This window comes from Xenopus tropicalis, chromosome 3, assembly GCF_000004195.4.
Source record: "Xenopus tropicalis strain Nigerian chromosome 3, UCB_Xtro_10.0, whole genome shotgun sequence".
Lineage (NCBI taxonomy): Eukaryota > Metazoa > Chordata > Amphibia > Anura > Pipidae > Xenopus > Xenopus tropicalis.
In genome coordinates, this window is record NC_030679.2 from 141,585,796 (window position 1) to 141,611,502 (window position 25,707).

General features: G+C 42.3%; 1 protein-coding gene across 2 annotated transcripts in view; it reads right to left on the reverse strand.

Annotated features, from left to right (window-relative positions):
• LOC100497762 (complement C3) overlaps window positions 1-25,707 on the reverse strand; it is an 85,790-nt gene that overhangs the window by 11,953 nt on the left and 48,130 nt on the right. For both annotated transcript variants that reach the window (XM_031899474.1, XM_031899475.1), the window contains 15 exons: window positions 25,423-25,635; window positions 25,052-25,118; window positions 24,381-24,467; window positions 24,090-24,293; window positions 18,526-18,601; window positions 13,786-13,945; window positions 12,203-12,304; window positions 8,792-8,942; window positions 7,491-7,654; window positions 7,032-7,190; window positions 6,639-6,698; window positions 5,644-5,734; window positions 5,428-5,479; window positions 4,508-4,595; window positions 4,220-4,309 (listed from right to left, as the gene is read on the reverse strand). In XM_031899474.1, coding sequence (XP_031755334.1) covers window positions 4,220-4,309; window positions 4,508-4,595; window positions 5,428-5,479; window positions 5,644-5,734; window positions 6,639-6,698; window positions 7,032-7,190; window positions 7,491-7,654; window positions 8,792-8,942; window positions 12,203-12,304; window positions 13,786-13,945; window positions 18,526-18,601; window positions 24,090-24,293; window positions 24,381-24,467; window positions 25,052-25,118; window positions 25,423-25,635 — 1,764 coding nt within the window. The remainder of the gene's footprint in view (window positions 1-4,219; window positions 4,310-4,507; window positions 4,596-5,427; window positions 5,480-5,643; window positions 5,735-6,638; window positions 6,699-7,031; window positions 7,191-7,490; window positions 7,655-8,791; window positions 8,943-12,202; window positions 12,305-13,785; window positions 13,946-18,525; window positions 18,602-24,089; window positions 24,294-24,380; window positions 24,468-25,051; window positions 25,119-25,422; window positions 25,636-25,707) is intronic.

Here is a 25,707-nt window from a genome sequence, read left to right on the forward strand (position 1 = left end):
GAAGAAACAGTTTCCAGTATTCTTACGAGTCGCGGATGGGTCACCCATAAACTCTGGTCCCATTTTGCTTGAATCCACGCCTTTGTCACTTACCCTAAATAAAATTCATCACGAACATTTAAGTTTTGATATTGTATCCTCGCCGTTATCCCCAGTTATTATTGGCCTACCTTGGTTACGCAGACACAACCCAGTTATTAATTGGGACTCTGGCTGTATCACCTTTTCATCTAAGTTTTGTTCTTCGCATTGCCTTTCTGCATCTCCTACTAAGTCGGTGGAGATTTGCAGTATCGCTTCCAAAGAATTTCCGGGCTTGCCTCTGGAATATAACGATTTTCTGGACATCTTTGATAAAAAAGGGGCCGATTTACTTCCTCCACATCGTATCTACGATTGTCCCATTGATCTGTTACCTGGTTCACAAGTGCCCTTCGGAAGAATTTACCCCTTGGCCGAACCGGAACTCAAGATCTTACGAGAGTATATTGAGGAGAATCTTGCAAAGAAGTTTATCCGTCCATCTACGTCTCCTGTGGGGGCAGGAATTTTCTTCGTGGAGAAAAAAGATCATTCTTTAAGGCCCTGCATTGACTATCGAGAGCTCAATAAAATTACGGTCAAGAATCGATATCCACTGCCTCTGATTCCCGAACTCTTTCAACGTTTTAGAGCAGCTACTATCTTTTCCAAACTAGACTTAAGAGGAGCTTATAATTTGGTGAGAATCCGCGAAGGAGACGAGTGGAAAACAGCCTTCCGCACTAGATATGGACACTTTGAGTACTTGGTCATGCCCTTCGGGCTATGTAACGCTCCAGCAACATTCCAACACTTCCTTAATGATGTGTTCCGAGATTTTTTGGACATTTTTGTAATCATTTATCTCGACGACATTCTTATTTTTTCTAACTCCCTTTCGGAACATCAAGCTCATATGAAGAAAGTTTTTTCCCGTCTTCGAGCCCACCAGTTATACGTTAAGTTTGAAAAATGTGAATTCCACAAATCTTCGATAGAATTCTTGGGATTCGTGATTTCTCCAGGAGGAATACAAATGGATCAGAAGAAAATTTCTGCTCTCCTGGATTGGCCTGCTCCTACATCCCGAAAGGAAGTTCAACGTTTTGTTGGGTTCGCTATTTTCTACAGGAAATTTATTAGGAACTTTTCGCAAGTCATTTTGCCTATTACTAAATTAACTGCTCTGACTTCCAAGTTCCAGTGGACATTTCAAGCCCAAAAGGCTTTTGATACCCTCAAATCTCACTTTACCTCTGCACCTGTTCTTTGTCATCCGAACCCTTCACTACCCTTTATTTTGGAAGTAGATGCTTCAGAGAACGCAGTAGGAGCAATCCTGTCCCAAAGATCAAACCCTTCTAGTTCCCTACATCCTGTGGCATTCTTTTCCCGTAAATTAAACAAGTCTGAACAGAACTATGATGTCTCCGATCGGGAGCTTTTGTCAATTAAGTTAGCGTTGGAGGAATGGAGATATCTGCTAGAGGGTAGCCCTCATCCCATTCTAATCTTCACGGATCATAAAAATCTGGAATATCTTCATACGGCCAGGAGATTGAGACCCAGACAAGCTCGCTGGGCTCTCTTCTTTATGAGATTTAATTTCCACCTTACTTATCATCCAGGCTCCAAAAACACTAAGGCTGATGCCCTCTCTAGAATGTTTCCTTCCGAAGCAGACTCCGACAATGCCTCTGAGACTATACTTCAACCTCATCATTTTTTATGTGTTCAGTTCTCTCTTATTGATCAAATTAAGCAAGAGTGTAACCGGAATGCTCCTTCTGAGCCTGATCTTGTGGCCAGAAACTGACTTTTTTTCTTCAGAGAGAAGATATTTGTACCCAAGAAACTTCGCCTAGAAGTGCTTCGTACTGTCCATGACGCCAAATTGGCAGGACATCCTGGAATTAAAAAGACAATTGTTCTTGCTAAGAGGTTCTTCTGGTGGTTGAACCTATATTCGGACTGTGTAGCCTATGTAAAGTCCTGTGACATTTGTTCAAGAACTAAGAATACTCGTTCCAAACCTGTGGGATTGCTTGTACCATTGCCGGTTCCCGCTAGGCCTTGGGGGTCAATTTCTATGGATTTCATTACAGACTTACCTCCGTCTAAAGGCTACAATACTATTTTTGTCGTCATTGACCGACTAACTAAGATGGCTCATTTTGTCCCACTGCCTAAACTCCCTTCGGCAGCTACCACCGCTGAGACTTTTATTAAGGAAATAATTAGACTTCATGGCTTACCTGACAAAGTAGTTTCTGATCGAGGAACACAATTTACTTCCAAATTTTGGAGAGTGTTATGCAAAGCTCTGCAAATCAAGATCTCTTTCTCGTCCGCTTTCCATCCACAATCCAATGGGCAGACTGAGAGAACGAATCAGACTTTAGAACAGTATCTAAGGTGCTTTACATCTTATCTACAAGATGACTGGTTGATTTTACTCCCATTAGCAGAATTCGCTTATAATAATGCACACCACTCTTCTATCCAGCAGTCTCCGTTTTTCGCTAATTATGGTCTTCACCCTGCAGTTTTTCCGTTGTCCACTCCAGAGGTTCTCCTTCCTTCTGTCCAGGATCGATTAACTTTTCTGAAGGATAACTACAAGACTCTGCAGACTTCTATGACCAAGGCTCAGAAGAACTTTAAAACGTTCGTGGATAGGAAGAGAAGGAAGGACCCAGAATTTAAAGTGGGGGACAAGGTTTGGTTGTCAGCTGCCAATCTTAAAGTCTCCTGTCCAAGTAAGAAACTTGGTCATCGTTTTCTGGGACCTTTTGAGATTGTGCGTCAAGTTAATCCTGTAGCCTTCCAACTGAAACTTCCAGAGACTTGGCATATCCATCCGGTCTTTCATTCAGCCTTACTCAAGCCCGTGGTCCCTAATCCTTTTGTCGGCCGAGTCGCCAGACCTCCTCCTCCAGTGTCATTTAATGGGGAGGAGGAATTTGAAGTGGAAGATATTCTGGATCATAGGATCCGGGGAAGATTACATCAATATTTGGTGAAGTGGAAGGGTTACGGCACAGAAGAGAACTCTTGGGAACCTGCACGAAATATACATGCCCCTAGACTGTTACAGAGCTTTCACCGGAAACACCCTAAAAAGAGGGTCATGCGCGTCCGGAAGTCGCTCCTTGGGGGGGGCAATGTAAGGATGCGCGTCTTTTAGCGCATGCGCCCAAAGGAATGCCGCTCAGACTCTTGCGTGCGCGTGCGTCAAAAAGGAGCGCGCGTAAAATCGCGCGCACAACTAAAGGGCGCGCACGCGAAATCACATGCGGCAAAAAGTCGCGCGCGCACGTACGCACGCTGCGGCGTGCGTCTTGATGCCATACGCAATGAGGCCTGTAAATAGTCGCCATTTCCAAGCCATCTTTGCTTGGTTATCAAGTTATTCTGGTGCCTGGCGTTTCCGTATACCCTGACTCTCCGATTGAACTTCTGCCCGGATTCTCGCTCTTGAACCTGTTCTGCCTGCCCCGTCTCGGACCCGTCTGACTACTCCTTCGCTTGATCCCTAGTACTTTGCTATTGGCTCTCCGGCCTCTCTCCACTACCGTGCTTCCTGTCCACATCCTCAGGCAAGCCTCCGGTTAGTGTGAGACGTTTGTGGGCTTGCTCGCTACAACTCGTCCTCCGGCTTGACTCCTCTCCTCGGCCTGTTACCACTCTGCGGCCTGACACCCAACTAAGATATAATTACCCCTTATTGGGGGCAGAACAGCCCTATTGGGTTTATTTAATGGTTAAATGATTCCCTTTTCTCTGTAATAATAAAACAGTACCTGTACTTGATCCCAACTAAGATATAATTACCCCTTATTGGGGGCAGAACAGCCCTATTGGGTTTATTTCATGGTTAAATGATTCCCTTTTCTCTGTAATAATAAAACAGTACCTGTACTTGATCCCAACTAAGATATAATTACCCCTTATTGGGGGCAGAACTGTCCTATTGGGTTTATTTAATGGTTAAATGATTCCCTTCCCTTGTAATATAATATTTGAAGGAAGAGGGAGTCCTGGTGCGATGGAAGGGCAGATTGGGCAAAAGGGAAAAGGAGAAGACCAGCTTGATATATCAAGTATTACTAGAGATAAAGTATGTGTTAGAGAGGATTTGTGGATAAAAGAAAATGGAGTAAAGAGTCCCCTAGAGCACTTACCACTCAGAACTTACCTTATCTAAATAGAGAATAAGGGTTCCCCTCTCATTTGCTCCTTTGTTGATTTCATACTTGGAGATGTATTTGTCCGCTCCTTTCATTAGCTGTGGGTAACAGTAAGTCAGTATTGCCATGGGTCATGGGCAGGCAGGGGAGACAGTGATGGCTCCTAAGCTCCTAACCAGCAATATTCCATTATAAATATCTATTTTCTTGATATTCCAGGTCATACGCTACTTAGTTCAATCTTTTCTCAGTTCCTTACTACTTATATTGTGATGCCCCGTGTAACTGGTACTTACATTATTAAGGGAATTAGTATCGGGAGAGAAACCAGTCATCATTGAGATATCCACGATGGACATGGTGGCTTCAGACTTTTTCAGATATCTGGCAAGAAGCAGAATAAGTTGTAAATATATATAAACGTTTATTCACAGAAGCAAATAATCAGCAATAATCAGTGAGGAGACGGCTTCTAAACATTTGTACTTGACAGAACCTAAAACAATTTAGACAACAGTATGTTCATTATAACTATACCCCCACTATAGCCCCAAACAATGTAGGTCTCTATAAAATATATTGCATGAACAGCTCATATGTAAATCCCTGCTTCATCTAAATAAACCATTTTCATATAAATATACTTTTTAACTAGTATGTGCCATTGGGTAATCCTAAATAGAAAACTGCCATTTTAAGTACTAAGGGCCGCCCCCTGGGATCATAGGAGTCACAGTGCACACAAACAAGCCAAGGCACACATACATGCTAGGCCCCATCAGCCAATGAATGGGCAGAGTTCTGCCTTTTGCTTCCACTCTACTTCCTGTTACAGTTAGAACTGCATCACTTCCTGTCAGCTGATCTCTGAGGGAGCACACAGCCCATCACTAAATGGCGGCTCAAGGGAAAGGATGTAAAGGGCAATATTTACTGATATATATATTCCAGTTTGGGGAGATTCTTTAATAGGTCACTTAACATAATATAATAATATAAACTATATGTTGGTTAAGTATTTCTTCTGGGGGTTTGGTTATTATATTTATTCTTTAGGGTTTCGCTCTGGGTCAGTTATGATAAAAGGTGCCCAAAGTTACGCTCGACTGTTGCGTTAAGGGGACGAATCAGGTGACAGCAACAATGTGACATAAAAGCTCAGATATTGTGGGATGTTTAGTGTCAATGAGAACTGGACAAATGCTCTTGTACAAACCTTGCACAGACTTCAATAGACACTGCAGCCACAACACCGTCAGGGAGCTTCACTGGTTTAATAGAAATAAAATAACAAGGGTCAGAAAGGGTTAACAAAAGGAAACAAACAAACCCCACAATACTGTAAGCTAATTAGCCAAAGGGACCTCAATGTTCTGCCTTGTTAGGAACATCATAAAATAACAAAAAATGAAATACGCCTCGAATGACTCACGATTTTTCTCTTCATTCACTGTCACAGAGAGATCAAAGTTTTTACATTCCATTTGCTTCTCCGTTGTAAGAGCGTGATACACAGACACTACCTGCGCAGGAAATGGCATCACAATGAATGTTATTAGGAATGACGATATCATAACTCTCAAAATAATATACGGTGCAGCGTAACGGCTAAAGAAGCTGTTGAGGCTTGGGTGTATTTTTCTAGTTTTCTCTGTAGATTTTAATTACAGGTATAGAGAATTTTTAGTCCAGTTGTATAATATAGGAAAAGCAGAGTATGGGATGCCAGCTGATACACACTGAAGCTCATTAGGAGTAGAGATGTAGCGAACTGTTCGCCGGCGTTGGGTCCGCGCTGCGTTTTTCCGCTGCGTTTTTTCTAAAAACGCCGCACAAGCCACACATGGCGTTTTTCAGCAAATCCAGTTTCCATGGTGCTAATAGTGCAAAATAGCAAAAAACGCCGCGTTTTGATCCCCCTCCTGCATGCCACTGTCCAGGTCGTGGCACCCTTTAAACAACTTTAAAATCAGTTTTCTGGCCAGGAATGGCTTTTCTAGGTTTTAAAGTTCGCCTTCCTATTGAAGTCTAAGGGTTTCGCAAAGTTCGCGAATATTCACACTTTTTGGCGTAAGTTCGCGAACGGGTTCGCAAACTTTTTTTTTGAGGTTCGCTACATCCCTAATTAGGAGGTGACATCACCCCTGCCAACTGCAATTATGCTGGGATCATGGGAAAATGGTGAATTGTGGGAAAAAATGGCAATGGCATTGGCAGTGTGATAAGTAAATGAGCCCTAGCGATTCACTGTAGGATAATGGACTTTCCCATGTTACATTAGTGCAGCTGAGTTTTGGTTGGGTGGCAAGGCATTAGTGGCAAACACTTGGTTAGGGTTCCTGATTTACGCTTAATTACTCTAGAGTAACAATGATTATGGTTGACTTGACTTGATCAAGCACAATATATGGTTGAGGTTGTACTCACTGTCAGAAGAGCTTGTCCTTTGCCTTTAGCTTTAACTACAAAGTCTTGATTTATAGCAGTCTGCAAAATATATAAATACACGTGTGTGTGAGAGAGAAGGTGAGTAAAATACATACAAACTTGCCACTTGAATATACAAACAGCGGCCCAAGTAGTTGATTAAGTCGGTAGGTGGGGCTGAGAGAGACATCTCTGGGTTGATGTCCAACAGGGCTGCTATTTGCATCTAAATCTCGGGGCTTAGTAAAAGTTGTAGCTGCCTTTTAACATATTGTATTTATGTCTGGGTAGTCCAACCTGTGTCCAACCCCTTCAATTTATGTATTAGGCATTATTTTATTTCTACTAGGATTGTATTTGCTGCAGCTCTCGTGCAATGGCTTCCATACAGACCTCTTCCGAGCGCAGCCTCAAAGCATTCTCATTATCGATGCGGATACTGACGGGATCTTTTCTCTGAGGGAGGTAGACAGAGACGTCCATGTTCAAGTCACTAACATTGGGGACATCTGTCTGATACTGAGCCAGAGCTTGGTACAATATAATCGTAGCCTAGAACAAAATAATACAAAATATCAGCCATCCTAATGAACAACAGAGTAATAGACTTATACAGATGTTCCTAAAACTATGGGACTGGCCTCCCACACTGGGGCAGATACAGCAGTGTGAGGGCCACGGTTTTGGTGATATATGGTATAAATTATATTTTCTATTCTTTCTTTTTTCAGGAATAGAGCAGGGGCATGATGATCATTCAGTAGGGTGTCTCATTGCCATCACTGCATAACCTCATAATGGGGTAACGCAGACAGCAGGTAACTACACAATGAACTGGAAGGCATCACTTACTTGTGTGGAGTCGAAAGACGCTCCATAATATCTCTGCTCGTTTAGCCAACGCACTATGGCACCGGTTGGATCATGCTGCTTCATTTTAAGGAGGGTCAGAAGAGCGTATGATGTGGCCTCCAGGGTGATAAACAATGAATCTGGCTCTTTCCAGTGGCTCTTGTCTAAATAAGAATAAAAATAAACATCCACCATAAGGTGGGCGATCCCAGATTAAAGAGATGTAGGCCATTGGGATGAGGACCACATCAATGAGCCAACGCGCTCCTTTTTAAACTGGCTGGATTGACATCTGGCTGATTTTCGGGCAGATACCATTCGGGAAGCCCATCTGAAGACCCCATACACTGGCCGATAAGTTGCAATATCAGTTTGATCAGTCAAATTACTTAAAATGGGTCCCACCTTATATACAGTATTTTATGAAGAGCAGATTTGAATGAATATACTCATAAACCATTGAGAATGTGGACAATTAAGTGTTGCTTGAAATGATAATGTTTATCTGTTTGGCTGGAAAGATTTGTTTAGCTGTTCACTACATAAAATAGAGAGCAGACAGTGCAGTCTGTACATTGTAGCTGACTCAACTGATTAGACATTTACGGGGCCGTTTTAATGCTTTGTGGGCCCTGGGCAAAGATCCAGTTGGGGGGCCCCGGTGCCCTGATGTGCGCAGTGTGGAAAAATGTTTGACTATGCCCACTTTTAGGCCAAACCCCTAAATATCACACTAATTTTACCAAAATAAAATCTAGATGTGCCAGTATAACTTTAACCCCAGCTGTGCCAGTATAAACACCTTAGAAATAACCAATGTGCACTCCATTAATCCCATAAAAAACAACCAAAACTGCCAGTAACCTCATTGGAAATGGCCAAGTAGCACTCCATAAACTCCACACATGCCAGTAGGATTACTAAAAAATGCCCAGTGAGTCCTCCATTAACACCACAAAGGCCAGTAATGTCACTGTAGGAACGGCCCTGGACATTTTATAGTAAACTCTCCCCTTACCAGGAAGGCTTAATTAAAATACATATGGGTGATATTATTTCATATATTCATCAATAAACCGTTTTATGGTGATGTTATATTTTGAGTACAGAGTTGGGATGAACTGGCAACCCAGCTTTAGATTAGACAGTTGAGGAACAGACAGTTCAGGAACTCTGGGCTGTTATTTATGTTTCACTTATTACATGAGATATGCCTTTAATTTTAGAGGAAACAATTCATTCTAAAGGTCCATGTTGATGTGAATGTAGAGGATGGCCTGCAGAGATATATGAGCTATTACCTGTGGCTGCGTTCATTAGTGTGTTAGTATCCTGGAGCTCCCCGGCCAATGCCAGCGCGTAGGATGTGATTGCGACGGAATACGGTTTGCGCAGTTGAGAATATTTACCCCTCAGGAAGTTGGTGGCCCTATTAATAGAATCTCCCAGGTTCTAGGGTCAAGAACAGAGTCAGAAGTCAAGTGATGCTGTGGATTGCACATCATTGAGTTTAGGAGCTTATACATATGCATAAAGTTAGAGTTTTCTAGATCTCATAAAGGTCTCTGTAGATGGAGGCGGCAGTGTTTGATAAATACTCCATCATTCACATGAATCTGTAACTCGGACTCAGTGGAGTTTATAATCTAAGGTCCCTACCACAAAACCAGGAGCCAAGCAACCCATTGTATGTTTTTGGAAACCCACAAAACACAACCAGTTAATGCCCTGGTTATACTCAAACCCAGAAGGGAGCATAGCTAACCACCTGGTTATTTTTTATGTGAAAAGTCTGCCCCTAGTCCTAACAATGACTGATTTGGAAGGGGTAAGTTTGTGCCAGCATGGTTTTATGCGTAACAGATCTTGCCAGACTAATTTAGTCGCCTTTTATGAGGAGGTGAGTGGGAACCTCGATGCTGGAATGGCAGTGGATGGGATCTACTTGGACTTTGCTAAAGCGTTTGATACAGTACCTCACAGAAGGTTAATGATCAAATTAAGGAATATTGGCCTAGAACATAATATTTGTAATTGGATAGAGAACTGGCTGAAGGATAGATTACACAGAGTGGGGGTAAATGGAACATTTTCTAATTGGGCCAGTGTGGTTAGTGGAGTACCGCAGGGGTCAGTCCTTGGTCCTTTGCTTTTTAACTTGTTTATTAATGACCTGGAGGTGGGCATAGAGAGTGTCGTTTCTATTTTTGTTGATGACACAAAATTGTGCAAAACTACAAGTTCCATGCAGGATGTGCCGCTTTGCAGAGCGATTTGACTAAATTGGAAAACTGGGCAGCAAACTGGAAAATTAGGTTCAATGTCGATAAGTGCAAAGTTATGCCTTTTGGTAGGAATAATATAAACATGAACTATCTACTAAATGGTAGTGTGTTGGGGGGTATCCTTAATTGAGAAGGATCTGGGGATTTTTGTAGATAACAAGTTGCCCAATGTAAACTAAGAGGGTAGACTGTCAGGGTTGGGGTTTTTTTTCTCTGGAAAAGAGGCGCTTGGGAGGGGAACATGATTACTCTGTACAAGTACATTAGAGGGGATTATAGGCAGATGGGGGTGTTATTTTTTCCCATAAAAACAGTAAGTGCACAAGACCCCCCTTTAGATTAGAGGAACGGAGCTTCAATTTGCAGCAGTGTAGGGGGTTCCTCACGGTGAGGGCAGTGAGGTTGGGGAATTCCCTTCCTAGATATGTGGTAATGGCAGATTCTGTTAGTGTCTATAAGAGGGGCCTGGATGAGTTCTTGAACAAGCAGAGTATCCAAGGCTATTGTGGTACTAATATCTACAGTTAGTATTGATGTTGGTATATGGTTTATGAGTGTATAGATAGGTCAGTTTGGGTCTGTATGTGAGTGGATAGATAGGTCAGTGTGGGTCTGTATGTGAGTGGATAGGTCAGTGTGGGTCTGTATGTGAGTGGATAGGTAGGTCAGTGTGGGTCTGTATGTGAGTGGATAGATAGGTCAGTGTGGGTCTGTATGTGAGTGGATAGATAGGTCAGTTTGGGTCTGTATGTGAGTGGATAGATAGGTCAGTGTGGGTCTGTATGTGAGTGGATAGGTCAGTGTGGGTCTGTATGTGAGTGGATAGATAGGTCAGTGTGGGTCTGTATATGAGTGGATAGATAGGTCAGTTTGGGTCTGTATGTGAGTGGATAGATAGGTCAGTGTGGGTCTGTATGTGAGTGGATAGATAGGTCAGTATGGGTCTGTATGTGAGTGGATAGGTCAGTGTGGGTCTGTATGTGAGTGGATAGATAGGTCAGTGTGGGTCTGTATGTGAGTGGATAGGTCAGTGTGGGTCTGTATGTGAGTGGATAGATAGGTCAGTATGGGTCTGTATGTGAGTGTATAGATAGGTCAGTATGGGTCTGTATGTGAGTGGATAGGTCAGTGTGGGTCTGTATGTGAGTGGATAGATAGGTCAGTGTGGGTCTGTATGTGAGTGTATAGATAGGTCAGTGTGGGTCTGTATGTGAGTGGATAGGTCAGTGTGGGTCTGTATGTGAGTGGATAGATAGGTCAGTGTGGGTCTGTATGTGAGTGGATAGATAGGTCAGTATGGGTCTGTATGTGAGTGGATAGGTCAGTGTGGGTCTGTATGTGAGTGGATAGATAGGTCAGTGTGGGTCTGTATGTGAGTGGATAGATAGGTCAGTGTGGGTTTATTTGGAAGGGTTGATCTTGATGGACTCTGGTCTTTTTCAAAACCCTTTGTAACTATGTGACTTTATCAGAATCATCACAGACATACTACTGTGTTGTGCCTCTTGCCATCCATAACCCTACCTCGTCACTTCACAACCCTACACACCAAATCTTATGATTCAATGGATAACTGTAAATGATAAGGATATTAGCAGTCACTGAGGGGTTCTGTGCCCATATAAAGGCACAAGGCTGCAGGCTGAGTTATACAGGGAACTCTGAGTATCACTCATGTATTATAAGGGATAATGTACCCCCTACTGTAAATGATAAGGATATTAGCAGTCACTGAGGGGTTCTGTGCCCATATAAAGGCACAAGGCTGCAGGCTGAGTTATACAGGGAACTCTGAGTATCACTCATGTATTATAAGGGATAATGTACCCCCTACTGTAAATGATAAGGATATTAGCAGTCACTGAGGGGTTATGTGCCCATATAAAGGCACAAGGCTGCAGGCTGAGTTATACAGGGAACTCTGAGTATCACTCATGTATTATAAGGGATAATGTACCCCCTACTGTAAATGATAAGGATATTAGCAGTCACTGAGGGGTTCTGTGCCCATATAAAGGCACAAGGCTGCAGGCTGAGTTATACAGGGAATTCTGAGCATCACTCATGTATTATAAGGGGTAATGTACCCCCTACTGTAAATGATAAGGATATTAGCAGTCACTGAGGGGTTCTGCGCCCATATAAAGGCACAAGGCTGCAGGCTGAGTTATACAGGGAACTCTGAGTATCACTCATGTATTATAAGGGATAATGTACCCCCTACTGTAAATGATAAGGATATTAGCAGTCACTGAGGGGTTCTGTGCCCATATAAAGGCACAAGGCTGCAGGCTGAGTTATACAGGGAACTCTGAGTATCACTCATGTATTATAAGGGATAATGTACCCCCTACTGTAAATTATAAGTATATCATAAGTCACTGAGAAGCTCTGTGAGGCTTTTTCAACACTGTTCCAGTTACTCACAGTGAGTTGTTGGGTACAAAGCTCCCGACTCTCTAACATAGCGATGAGCACAAAGGCTGTGAGGGCTGCGTCTGGCTCTGCTGCTCCTTCTATATTTCCCCCCTGTGGAAGAGGCAAAACATTTCTCTAATATTGATACACAAAGGATCTTAGTTTTTTGACAAAATAAGAAACATGGAGAAGGAGAAATTGCTGGGAACTGCTGTATCATTACCAGCAGCGAACCCACCGGTTTGGTTTTGTTTGTCTCAAGTTCTGTTTTATTATCCCCACCATTTTAGGTCCAACATCTTCCAGGAGGGGTATCCAGGAGTAAAAAGTACACCCATAGCCCTATATACTGCCTGGGTGTGGGTCTATACCATTTCCATTCCTGTAATGTATCTGTATGGGTATCTACCAGTATGTACCCCCATTTCCATTCCTATAATGTATCTGTATGGGTTTCTACCAGTATGTACCCCCATTTCCATTCCTGTAATGTATCTGTATGGGTCTCTACCAGTACGTACCCCCATTTCCATTACAGTAATGTATCTGTATGGGTATCTACCTGTACATACCCCCATTTCCATTCCTGTAATGTATCTGTATGGGTATCTACCGGTACGTACCCCCATTTCCATTCCTGTAATGTATCTGTATGGGTATCTACCAGTACGTACCCCCATTTCCATACCTGTAATGTATCTGTATGGGTATCTACCGGTACGTACCCCCATTTCCATTCCTGTAATGTATCTGTATGGGTATCTACCGGTACATACCCCCATTTCCATTCCTGTAATGTATCTGTATGGGTATCTACCGGTACATAGCCCCATTTCCATTCCTGTAATATATCTGTATGGGTATCTACCAGTACGTACCCCCATTTCCATTCCTGTAATGTATCTGTATGGGTATCTACCAGTACATACCCCCATTTCCATTCCTGTTATGTATCTGTATGGGTATCTACCGGTACGTACCTCCATTTCCATTCCTGTAATGTATCTGTATGGGTATCTACCTGTACATACCCCCATTTCCATTCCTGCAATGTATCTGTATGGGTATCTACCAGTACGTACCTCCATTTCCATTCCTGTAATGTATCTGTATGGGTATCTACCAGTACGTACCCCCATTTCCATTCCTGTAATGTATCTGTATGGGTATCTACCAGTACGTACCCCCATTTCCATTCCTGTAATGTATCTGTATGGGTATCTACCAGTACGTACCCCCATTTCCATTCCTGTAATGTATCTGTATGGGTATCTACCAGTACATAGCCCCATTTCCATTCCTGTAATGTATCTGTATGGGTATCTACCAGTACGTACCCCCATTTCCATTCCTGCAATGTATCTGTATGGGTATCTACCAGTACGTACCCCCATTTCCATTCCTGTAATGTATCTGTATGGGTATCTACCAGTACATACCCCCATTTCCATTCCTGTTATGTATCTGTATGGGTATCTACCGGTACGTACCTCCATTTCCATTCCTGTAATGTATCTGTATGGGTATCTACCGGTACATACCCCCATTTCCATTCCTGTAATGTATCTGTATAGGTATCTACAAGTACATACCACCATTTCCATATGTATGACAGGTCCACGCTCTATAAACATTCCATCTGGCATCTGTCTCTCCAGCAGAAGCCACTTGATTGCACCACAGAGAACATTATCCTCAATCTGTGTATATTCGTAGGACATGGCAAACACTTTAGCAACGTACGCTGTGAGCCTGAAGGGGAAATAAAGAGCAATGAAAGAAAGGACACACATTGGTTGTCACCAGACTTTTCTCTCTCTTCTCTTTTTGGAAGAGATGAAAGGTTACATAACATAATAGATGAGGTTGAAAAAGGCTCACAACCTTCTTGTCTAAATGAACCTGCCTAACAGCTAGTGGAGCCAGAGGAAGTTGAAAAGATCCAGTGATTTCCAGTGACCAGTATATGGATCAGATTTTTCACTAGAGTTAATTTCAGTAATCCTGCATTTTCTTACTCTCTAAAAAGTTGTCCAACACTTTCTTGAAACTATCTAATATATCTGCCAGCCTCAGGAAGACAATTCCAACTTAATAGCTCTCACTGTAATGTGGAACCTTCTTACTTCTAATCGTATGCCCTTGTGTCTGCTGGAAGGGTCTACTAATGAATAAAGCAGTTTCTTGTATGGCCCCCTTTTATTCCTCTTCTCCAGTGTAATCAGCCCTAACTTGGCCAACCTTGGAGAAACTACTTGGCATATTCTAGATGGGGCCTAATTTTGAATGAACTTAATTGGCCTGCATAGTGTTCTGTTTCAGAGGAGTGAAGGTGGATGAGGAATTGGCAAACTTGACTGTGGCCAAATGGCACTACTTTTTAACTTTTTATCTACCTGCAAAAACATGATTGTTAATATATGAAATACTTGACAAGGTTGTGATTTTGCTCTAAGGAAAAAAAATAAAATCCCCCATCGTGCCTTTAGCTCACCTTCATGTTGATGTCATTAAAGGGAAATTGGCACAAAACCAAATATGCCCTTGTAATCTCCAGAAAGGAAGTTCTGGGGAATGGAATGTTTTTTCAGAAAACCATGTGGTTTTGGTTGTATAACCAACCAGATTGGAGGTGGGCCGAGGTTATGAGGCCAGGTTGCTACATTCTTCTACCGGGGAAATTGTGTAGCCAGTAGCCAGTTACTCGTACCACCAAAAAATCACAGTATGATACCCTGGCCTGTCTTGGAAACAACATGGGCTTGTTTTTGTTTCAGATTGTTCATTTATCCCTTAACTCTTTTACTGCCAATGACGTATGGCATACGTCGTGGCAGTAAAAGGGCTTAAATGCCAACGACGTGTCCCATACGTCGTTGGCATTTAAGCGCTGCAGAGAGCTTCTAACAATGACAGCCCCCCTGGGCAATGTGCCAGGGGGGCTGTCATGAGGGTCCTGCGATCGATCGTGTCGCAGGACCCTCCAGGAAGCAGCAGACGCGATCGCATCACGTCTGCTGCTTCCTTCTTCCCCCCTGCCGGCCGGCCGACTCACTGAAGAGGAGGCGATCGGGTCTTCAGGAGAGGTAAGGACTTTTTTTTTTGCATTTACACACTTACACACTCACTTACATACATTTACACACACTTACAGCACGCATTTTAGCAGTTTTTTTGGGGGGGGGTTCATTTTTCACATTTTTATACACTTATTTACACTCATATACACACTTACACACTATAACACAACTTTTACACACATGTATACACAAACACTTTGGTTTTTTTTTTTTTTCATTTTACCACTTTGTTTTTAGTTTCTTTTACCTAAAAACTGTTTATTTTGACAGCGTGACTATTGGATCAGATATTCTGACCACTAATTACACTGTCATGTGACTTATTTTGTTGTTTCACTGATTTGCACAATTTTTGTGGTTTTATCGCATTTTATCCCTGTATAAGTGTTCCTAATCTGTTTTTAGCGTAACTTTGCCAGGTGTAACTTTGGTGTACAAAAATAACTTTATTTTTTGAATTCATCAGAATGTGTACTTTCCAAAAATATATTGTTTTCTGGGGGTCTCTGTATAGTTAGGGGGGTTTACACATAATACGCTGTCAGGGGGCTCTGTGTGCAAAAGCTGAGTTGGCAGGCGAGAAATCCTTATGCGCTATTTTCATTTTGGGGTCAGTACATACCGCAGACTTTGGTAGATCTATGCATATTGGGCATCAAACTGTTCAGTAGGCCTCTGGTGTTCCTATTTGGGGTGACTTGCCTTTGTACGCAAGAAATTGTGTGAGATAAATGCGGCAAATTGCAACATTTTTAGGCGATTTTCTGAAATGTCATAAAAACCAATAACTTTAGGAAAGCTCTGCAGATTGGTACTTTGGTGTAGAAAGGACTCTTTACCCTTGTTGGATTTGTCAGAATGTGTACTTTCCAAAAATATATGGTTTTGTGGGGGATCTGTATGGTTAGGGGAAGTTTTGGCACATAATACACTTACAGGGGGCTCTGTGTGCAAAAGCTGAGTTGGCAGGCGAGAAATCCTTATGCGCTATTTTCATTTTGGGGTCAGTACATACCGCAGACTTTGGTATATCTATGCATATTGGGCATCAAACTGTTCAGTAGGCCTCTGGTGTTCCTATTTGGGGTGATTTGCCTTTATCTGATCTTTATCAAGAAATTGTGAGAGATAAATGCAGCAAATTGCAACATTTTTATGCGATTTTCTAAATGTCATATAAATCTGCAAACTTAGGAAAGCTTTACAGCTTGGTACTTTGGAGCAAAAAGAAATGTTTACCCATTATAGATTCGGGGGGATGTGTACTTTCCAAAAATATATGGCTTTCTGGGGTGAGTGTACTTTTTTTGTAGCATTATCCCACATAAAGGATGTAAATGTGTTGATTTTGCAGGAGCTGAAATGACAGAAATGACAGTACATATGGGGGTATGTTCCCATTGGGGCCCCTACATGCCACATACTTAGGTAAACCTATACATATTGGGCATCAAACTGTTCAGTGGACCCCTGGCGTTCAAATTCGGGGTGTTTTATCTTGGTACCTAATGCTATGTGGGAGATAAGATGCTGCAAACTGGAAGCTTTGAGGGGATTTTTGGAAATGTCATCAAAATTGCTAACTTTAGAAAAGCTGTGCGGCTTGGTACTTTGGAGTAGAAAGACATGGGTACTCATTTTAGATTCGGGGGAATGTGTACTTTCCAAAAATATATGACTTTCTGGGGTGAGTGTACTTTTTACTAGTTTTATCCCACATATAATGATGTAAATGTGTTGATTTTGCTGGAGCTGAAATAACAGAAATGATTGATCATATGGGTGTATGTTCCCATTGGGGCCTCTACATGCCACATACTTAGCTAAACCTATACATATTGGGCATCAAACTGTTCAGTGGACCCCTGGCGTTCATATTTAGGGTGTTTTATCTGGTTACTTTATGACCTGTAGGAGATAAGATACTATAGACTGGAAGCTTTGAAGCAATTTTTAAAAAAAATCACAAATTTTGATAAAAACCAATAACTTTAGGAAAGCATTGCGACTTGATAGTTTGGAGTAGACAGACAGTTGTGCCTATTCTGTATTCCCCAGAATCCGTTCTTTCCAAAAATGTACAATTTTCTGGGATAAACCTTCTGTTAGTGGAATTTTTGGCCTTGAAATCTAAAGTATGCAGCTTTCTGGAGCAGTGCTTTGGGAATTTGGTAGGTACTGCTGGGAGTTTTTGACCTATACAAGTGAGAAATCTCCATAAAACTATATATATTTGGTATTGGCACGTTCAGGAGACATGGGACTTTCCAAATCAGTTGTATATTCGTGCATAAAATAATTTTTGTTTCTAGTATGTGTGTTTATATTATGGAAAATTAGATTTTTTTTTGCATTTTTAGACATTTAGAAGCCTATATCTTGTTACAGAATTGGAATTACACAACAATTCTACCATATTTTGAAAGCTTAGGTTGTTCTGAAAAAAATGATATATTGTTTTCTTGGGTAAACTAAAAGTCCCCCCAAGGAAAGGCCCCTAAAGTGAAACAGTGCAAAATGTTCAAAAACCGTCTGGCAATACAAGTTCCGCTTTGACCAAAACAGCTGGCAGTAAAAGGGTTAAAGGGTTGTGTAAAGCCTACATTTTCCTATCATGTATATAAGTGTATATCCCCTCCATTCACCAGCGTTATCACATTTTCCTAAAACCAATAGCAGCTTTCACTCGGCAGCCATTTTGTCTCTCTCGCATCTTCAGTAACATTTACAACTGCAAACAGCACATGTGCGCTGTAAAGTTAATGCAATCATGAATGCAGGCTTACACAGGCAGAACTTATTTTGATAAAAAAAAGTCCTGCTTGAATTGAGAGCTGTAATGATTCAGCTGAGCTCAGGACAGGTTAGGAGAAAAAAATAGGGGCAGACGACTAGAGCAGAGTTTCAATGGGAACCAGCAATGCTATCTCTTCACTGGCTGCTAGAGTGGAGGGCGTGTTTGGTAACCTGAGTTGAGACGAACTGAGCATGCTCAGTAGCCAACAGCCAAAGTAAATTCCTAAGGGAGGGGGCTGAGTGGGATAGAGGAGGAGAAGGAATCCTAAGTGATTAAGGGGATGCTGCAGCCTTACTATTAACCTTCGAACATTGAAGATTTCAAAGAAGCTGGTTACTGATTACATTATTTACATGTCCATTAATATAAGGATGTCTTTTGTGCACTAGTGTTAATAAGTTTCATCACCTGCTTCTTCATACTTCCCAGTATTCCCCCCCGGATATGAGCCTTACCACGTGCTGGATGGCCTGTGTTGAAATGCTGAAAAGGAGCCGTCAGTTTTCCTAAAAGCCAGTTCTTTCTGATAACCTATGAAGACAGGAATGCTTACAGTCGGTGGCATAACGTGGTTGCGCTGGGCCCCCCTGTAAATTAAAACTTCTGAGGATGGGCCGGTGCAAGCAGTCTGTTGTCCCCACCTACACATTAGGAAGGAATTTAATTTAATACCACTGACCACACCTCCTATATAATGATGAAGATTTTTCCATCCATTCATTAATTGGCAATAGGGCAGTGCACCATTCAAAAAGAACCTCCACTGATTCAGGGTCAGACTAGGGGGTTAAGGGCCCACCGAGGCTCCCACCCCAGGGGCCCTGCAGGTGCCCTCGCGAGCCACGTCCCCTAATCCCCCCCTCAGGGGCCCCCCTAACCCCCCTGGCAGGGCCCCCCACTGGACGTCCTTTCCCGCATCAGGGGAGGAGCGATCGGGCAGGGGGAGTGCCGGCAAGGGTCGGGTCTGGGCCGCGGTGGCCCACTAGAGCTGGGGCCCACCAGGCCCAGATTTGTGGTGAGGCCACAAAGGCCCGGGCCTAGGGCAGCAGAAACTTAGGGGCGGCATGCCGCCCCGCTGCACAAAAATTCTAACATTTTGCTCCCATACGGAGCGCTGGGGACTTCTCCCCAGCGCTCCTTATGGGAGTTTAAATGTCCGCGCATGCGCGCTTGCGTCGGCGCGGCTTGTGGGAGGTGGTTTTGTTCGTGCATGCGCAGGGGGGGAATAGGGGGCGGCCTAGGGGCGCCCGGATTTGAAATGCGGCGCTGGGGCCCACTGAGATTTTTTCCAGTGTCCCGGCAGCCCAGTCCGACCCTGCACTGATTCAAAGGTAATACAATTTTAAACTCAAATCCCTTAGGTGGCTGGTAAGCAGATCACTCAACTACAATACATAAATGCTTTGTCCCCAGCCAAGTAAGTGCTTCTGCAATGATTGACAGAGCATCACAGAGCATTTGGCCCTGAGATACCTTCTACTCATAACAGTGTTTTGTATTCTAACAGGCAGCCATGATGATGAGATTTTACTAGTTGAGGAACAGGTTCCCACTTAGGAGACAGCAGGAGAATTCTAGCAGCAGAGTTTAAAATTGATTGCAGGGGAGAGAGCTGGGTGTCTTGGAGACTGGTTAGTAAAAGGTTGCAGTAGTTTAAGCTGGATAGGATAAGGGCATGGATTAGTGTTTGAACAGTTACATGTGAAATAAAGGGACGTATCTTTGCAATATCCAATATCACAGAGAAAAAAGTGTCAGTGGCATTTACAGTAAATGATTAGAGAAGGATAGGTGTTGGTTAAAGATGGGCCCCAGACAACAAACCAAATCAATAGTGATGTAGCGAACTGTTCGCCGGCGAACTAATTCGCGCGAACATCGGGTGTTCGCAAGTGCGGAAGTTCGCGAACTTTCGGCGTATGTTCGCAATTTGGGTTTGCCTTAGCTGGCGCCAAATTTTGACCTCTCACCCCAGAGTCAGCAGATACATGGCAGCCAATCAGGCAGCTCTCCCTCCTGGACCACCCCCCCCAACCCTGGACCACTCCCTTCCATATATAAACCGAAGCCCAGCAGCCATTTTACATTCTGCCTGTGTGTGTTTGAAGAGATAGCATAGGGAAGAGTTGTGCAGGGGTTTGAGGGAGAGTTTAGGTAGCTTTGCTGAGTCTGACTAGTGATCTACTTTCTACTGCTCTGTAGTAGCACATAGGGAGAGAGCTGTGCAGGGATTTGAGGGAGAGTTTAGGTAGCTTTGCTGAGTCTGACTAGTGATCTACTTTCTACTGCTCTGTAGTAGCACATAGGGAGAGAGTTGTGCAGGGATTTGAGGGAGAGTTTAGGTAGCTTTGCTGAGTCTGTCTAGTGATCTACTTTCTACTGCTCTGTAGTAGCACATAGGGAGAGAGTTGTGCAGGGATTTGAGGGAGAGTTTAGGTAGCTTTGCTGAGTCTGACTAGTGATCTACTTTCTACTGCTCTGTAGTAGCACATAGGGAGAGAGCTGTGCAGGGATTTGAGGGAGAGTTTAGGTAGCTTTGCTGAGTCTGACTAGTGATCTACTTTCTACTGCTCTGTAGTAGCACATAGGGAGAGAGTTGTGCAGGGATTTGAGGGAGAGTTTAGGTAGCTTTGCTGAGTCTGACTAGTGATCTAATTTCTACTGCTCTGTAGTAGCACATAGGGAGAGAGTTGTGCAGGGATTTGAGGGACAGTTTAGGTAGCTTTGCTGAGTCTGACTAGTGATCTACTTTCTACTGCTCTGTAGTAGCACATAGGGAGAGAGCTGTGCAGGGATTTGAGGGAGAGTTTAGGTAGCTTTGCTGAGTCTGACTAGTGATCTACTTTCTACTGCTCTGTAGTAGCACATAGGGAGAGAGTTGTGCAGGGATTTGAGGGAGAGTTTAGGTAGCTTTGCTGAGTCTGACTAGTGATCTACTTTCTACTGCTCTGTAGTAGCACATAGGGAGAGAGTTGTGCAGGGGTTTGAGGGACAGTTTAGGTAGCTTTGCTGACTAGTGATCTACTTTCTACTGCTCTGTATGTTGCTTCTGTGGGCAGCTGTCCTGTGCTGATCATCTGCTGTAACCCAATAGTCCTTGCAAGGACTGCTTTTATTTTCTGATTACTGTTACTCTGATTACTGTTTTCTTTTCATTGTGTACTGCAGCTCCGTCTGTGTGTGTTGGAGACAGGTGTGCTGCTCCGAGTAGTGCACTAAGCACTAACCACCGTTTAACACATAATTTTTTTTATTTGTGTTTTTTTACTTTGCTGCTGTAATTTATAGAGCCCAGTGCTATTAGTCTAGCTGTGTTGGGGACTGGTGTGCTGCTCCTAGTAGTTCACCACCAGCACCAACCAGAGATCACTTTTGTTTTATTATTATTTTTTTTTTCTATTTATGTCATTAGATATTTAGATAATAGATATATATATATATTAGATATATATATTAGATATATATAAGATTTTCAACATTTATCCAACAGATATATATATATTAGATATATATAAGATTTTCAACATTTATCTAACATATTTTTTCTGTCCTCTGTGCTTCAGTGGCTTCCACAACAAAAAAAAAAAGATTTTCTACATTTATCTAACATATATTTGTCCAAGCTTTTACATTCCCTATCTGATCCCCATGTTCCTCTATGAGGGGGCGGCCATATTTGTGCAGCATTAGGCCGTTAGCATTAGAAGCTGTAACTGACAGGCTGAGAAGGGACAGTCAGGCTGGCGTTGGAGTTTTCCAATGTGCAGCTATCGAAATTCGCTGTTAAAACATGGTTGATCAGTGCTTGGTATGCTATATTAGTTTTTGGAAAGGGTTTGCATGAGAAGATGGTTGTTATATCATTTATCTAACATATTTTTTCTGTCCTCTGTGCTTCAGTGGCTTCCACAACAAAAAAACAAAGATTTTCAACATTTATCTAACATATTTTTTCTGTCCTCTGTGCTTCAGTGGCTTCCACAACAAAAAAACAAAGATTTTCAACATTTATCTAACACATTTTTTTCTGTCCTCTGTGCTTCAGTGGCTTCCACAACAAAAAACAAAGATTTTCTACATTTATCTAACATATATTTGTCCAAGCTTTTACATTCCCTATCTGATCCCCCATGTTCCTCTATGAGGGGGCGATCATATTTGTGCAGCATTAGGCCGTTAGCATTAGAAGCTGTAACTGACAGGCTGGCGTTGGAGTTTTCCAATGTGCAGCTATCGAAATTCGCTGTTAAAACATGGTTGATCAATGCTTGGTATGCTATATTAGTTTTTGGAAAGGGTTTGCATGAGAAGATGGTTGTTATATCATTTATCTAACATATTTTTTCTGTCCTCTGTGCTTCAGTGGCTGCCACAACAAAAAACCGAATATTTTCAAAATTTATCTAACATATTTTTTTCTGGCCTATGTGCTTCAGTGGCTTCCACAACAAAAAACAAAGATTTTCAACATTTATCTAAGATATTTTTTCTGTCCTCTGTGCTTCAGTGGCTGCCACAACAAAAAAACAAAGATTTTCAACATTTATCTAACATATATTTGTCCAAGCTTTTACATTCCCTATCTGATCCCCCATGTCCCTTCTATGAGGGGGCGGCCATATTTGTGCAGCAAATGGAAAGGGTTTGCCTGAGAAAATGGTTGTTATATCATTTATCTAACATATTTTTTCTGTCCTCTGTGCTTCAGTGGCTGCCACAACAAAAAAAACCAAATATTTTCAAAATTTATCTAACATATTTTTTCTGGCCTCTGTGCTTCAGTGGCTGCCACAACAAAAAAACCCGAATATTTTCAAAATTTATCTAACATATTTTTTCTGGCCTCTGTGCTTCAGTGGCTGCGACAAAAAAACCCTAATTTTTCAGGAATGTACACATTCCTGATTTTTCAGGGTTCTGCAACAGCGGCAAAATCGTATCTTTTATGGTCACCGCAGGTGATCAATAAAGTAGGCCCAAACTGGGCCCACACTGCAGAATCAGTGTTTTTTAGTTCACTTCACTGTACATTGAATTACCTCTGCCTGACCGTGCATGTGCGGTGACTGCTAAACACACCACTACAGAAATATTCCCACTGACAGGATGAACGTCCTGGAGGTGACAAGCAACTAGTAAAAACTATTATTCGCTCACTTGACGGTATCATTAAAGCTTATTGCGTTTTTTTTCGTTGTAGTAAATGCGGCGTTTTGTCTTTGCGTGTGAACCGGCCGTAACCTTTACACGACTTGATTGGCATGTAGACGCCGGACATTTTAAAAGCAGTTTATTGCACAAGTTTAGAAATGTAGTGTGATTTGTGCCCTTTACAGCACAAAACGCAACGCTGTGTCAACAACGTATTTTTCAGAGAAATTTTTGCCCTTGATCCCCGTCCTGCATGCCACTGTCCAGGTCGTGGCACCCTTTAAACAAATTTAAAATCAGTTTTCTGGCCAGAAATGGCTTTTCTAGGTTTTAAAGTTCACCTTCCCATTGAAGTCTATGGGGTTCGCAAAGTTCGCGAATGTTCGCACTTTTTGGCGGAAGTTCGCAAACTTCCCTACAAATCAACAGGGTTAATGGTCATTCCATCTGTAGTAATAGTAAAGGAAGGGGTCGAGTTTGGGTGGAAAGACTGAGCTATGTTCTATATAGGTTGAGGTGGTGTTGGTTCATCCAGTTAGGGATCTAGCTCCGAATATCAGTGGTTAGTGAGGGGATGTCTATGTATATCTGGTGATCATCTGAATATTAGTGATAATATGTTTCCATACACAAGCCAATAAGCTGCTAGCTGTACAAAGAGCTTTAGATACCCATGTACCCACATGTGAAAGATCTAGGTCCTAAATTCTGAGGGTTATATTTCAAACACTGACAAGGCTGGGTAAATTAACCTCCAAAGCTCCTGTTCACTTGCCATCCATTCCAGAGCAATTACCTTTTCTTGGCCTGAGAAGTACATGATGTACTCTACATAGCCATTGTTATCTCTTGCACTTTGTCTACTCACCATCTTTAATGTTGCCGATGGCTGTTTCTCTGCGGTCCACTCCAACTCGCTGCCACTGTGCGGTTGCATCAAGGTACCGTGTAGTAATGACATTAGTAGTCATTCTCATCATGTTCTGCTCCCCACACCCGTCTGGTATCTGAATCAAATGATGTAGATTGCTCCCATCAATGGCACTCTCCACCAGCTGACTGATTGGAGTTCCTGCAAATAATAACAGAATTAATTAAGAATAACAAGATTTAGTTAAGAGACCAATAAAAGGATGAGAGCCTGAAACTGATACATCACCTTGTAATATGACTTTGATGTCAATATCTGACTTGGGAACAATATTCGGTGCAGTCAGCGCTTTAATCTCTAATTCTTGTACCCCACCTATGGGATAAATAATATATGTCATAAAATATGGAATTATGATAATATAATACAACAAAATTTTGCTCTGCTCTGCCCATCTTTCCTTTTTTTTTTGCAAATCGCAATGGGAACTGTACACAATAATTCGCAGATGAGATTGCGCTTTGCGTGAGCATGGCCTCTGTGTTCAATATGCGCGAATATAGCACCGATTTTCTTTTTGCGAATATAAATTTGCAATTTGTGAAATCAGTTTGCTATAATATTTTTCTGCCACTAACGTTATGGCACAGAGTGCGGGGCATAAATATTTGCAATTTGCGAATATGCCATGTTTATAAAGCTGCGAATAGGAATTTGCAAATGAAATGCACCAGTCTTGCCCAGCTTTATAAAAATAACCACGGGCAGGGTAAATATGTTCACTGTGTGAATAATTCTGCACTGCATGAATTTTATAAATGACTACGTTTGCCCAGGAGCAGTAACCCATAGCAACCAATAAGAGGCTTGCCTATAAATAGGTAACCAATAAATACTACCTGCTGATTGGTTGCTATAGGTCACGGCACATAGAGGCACTTGAAAAAACAAATACTGACCTTTTCCTTTTACCTCTGGCTCTAAAGTCACAGAATTTAATGTTTTTGAAAGAAGCATTCCTTCGGGCTAAAACAGAACAACAAAAAAATGCAAAATAAAGACACAGAAACATTTAGGCTAATGGCCCATGGAGTGAGTTAGCCGGCCCCGATAGATCTCTGATACTGCGGATGTCTAAACACGCCAAAATGCATTTCCATCGGCAGCAATAGGAGTCACCGGTGGAAAGGCTGACACAGCTCTTCTGTGGGCCAGTAGCCTTAATCTGACAGAGACAGCAGCACCCGAGTATCTGTTTACATAGCCCTTATCCAAATACGGCACTACTTTCCCTCAAACACACTACTGTTTGCTCATGGATCTAACTCACCACAACATTTAGCTTTTTACTGACGCCGTCTGAAACAAATTGCTTATAGACCGCTGCCGTCACTTCTACATCATGCTGACCGAGTTCGAGTGGCACAATGACGAAGGGGACAACAGCAGAGGACTCGGCACCAACCCAAACCTCCGCCCGGAACTTCTGTTTAGGTTTGGACAGACTGCAGAACTCTTTATTGTAGCCGAACTCCACTAGCACCTATGCAAGGAATGAAAGAAAACAGATACAGTTGGCCTATACACTTGTGAGTTGGTTTTATAAAGAAACTGG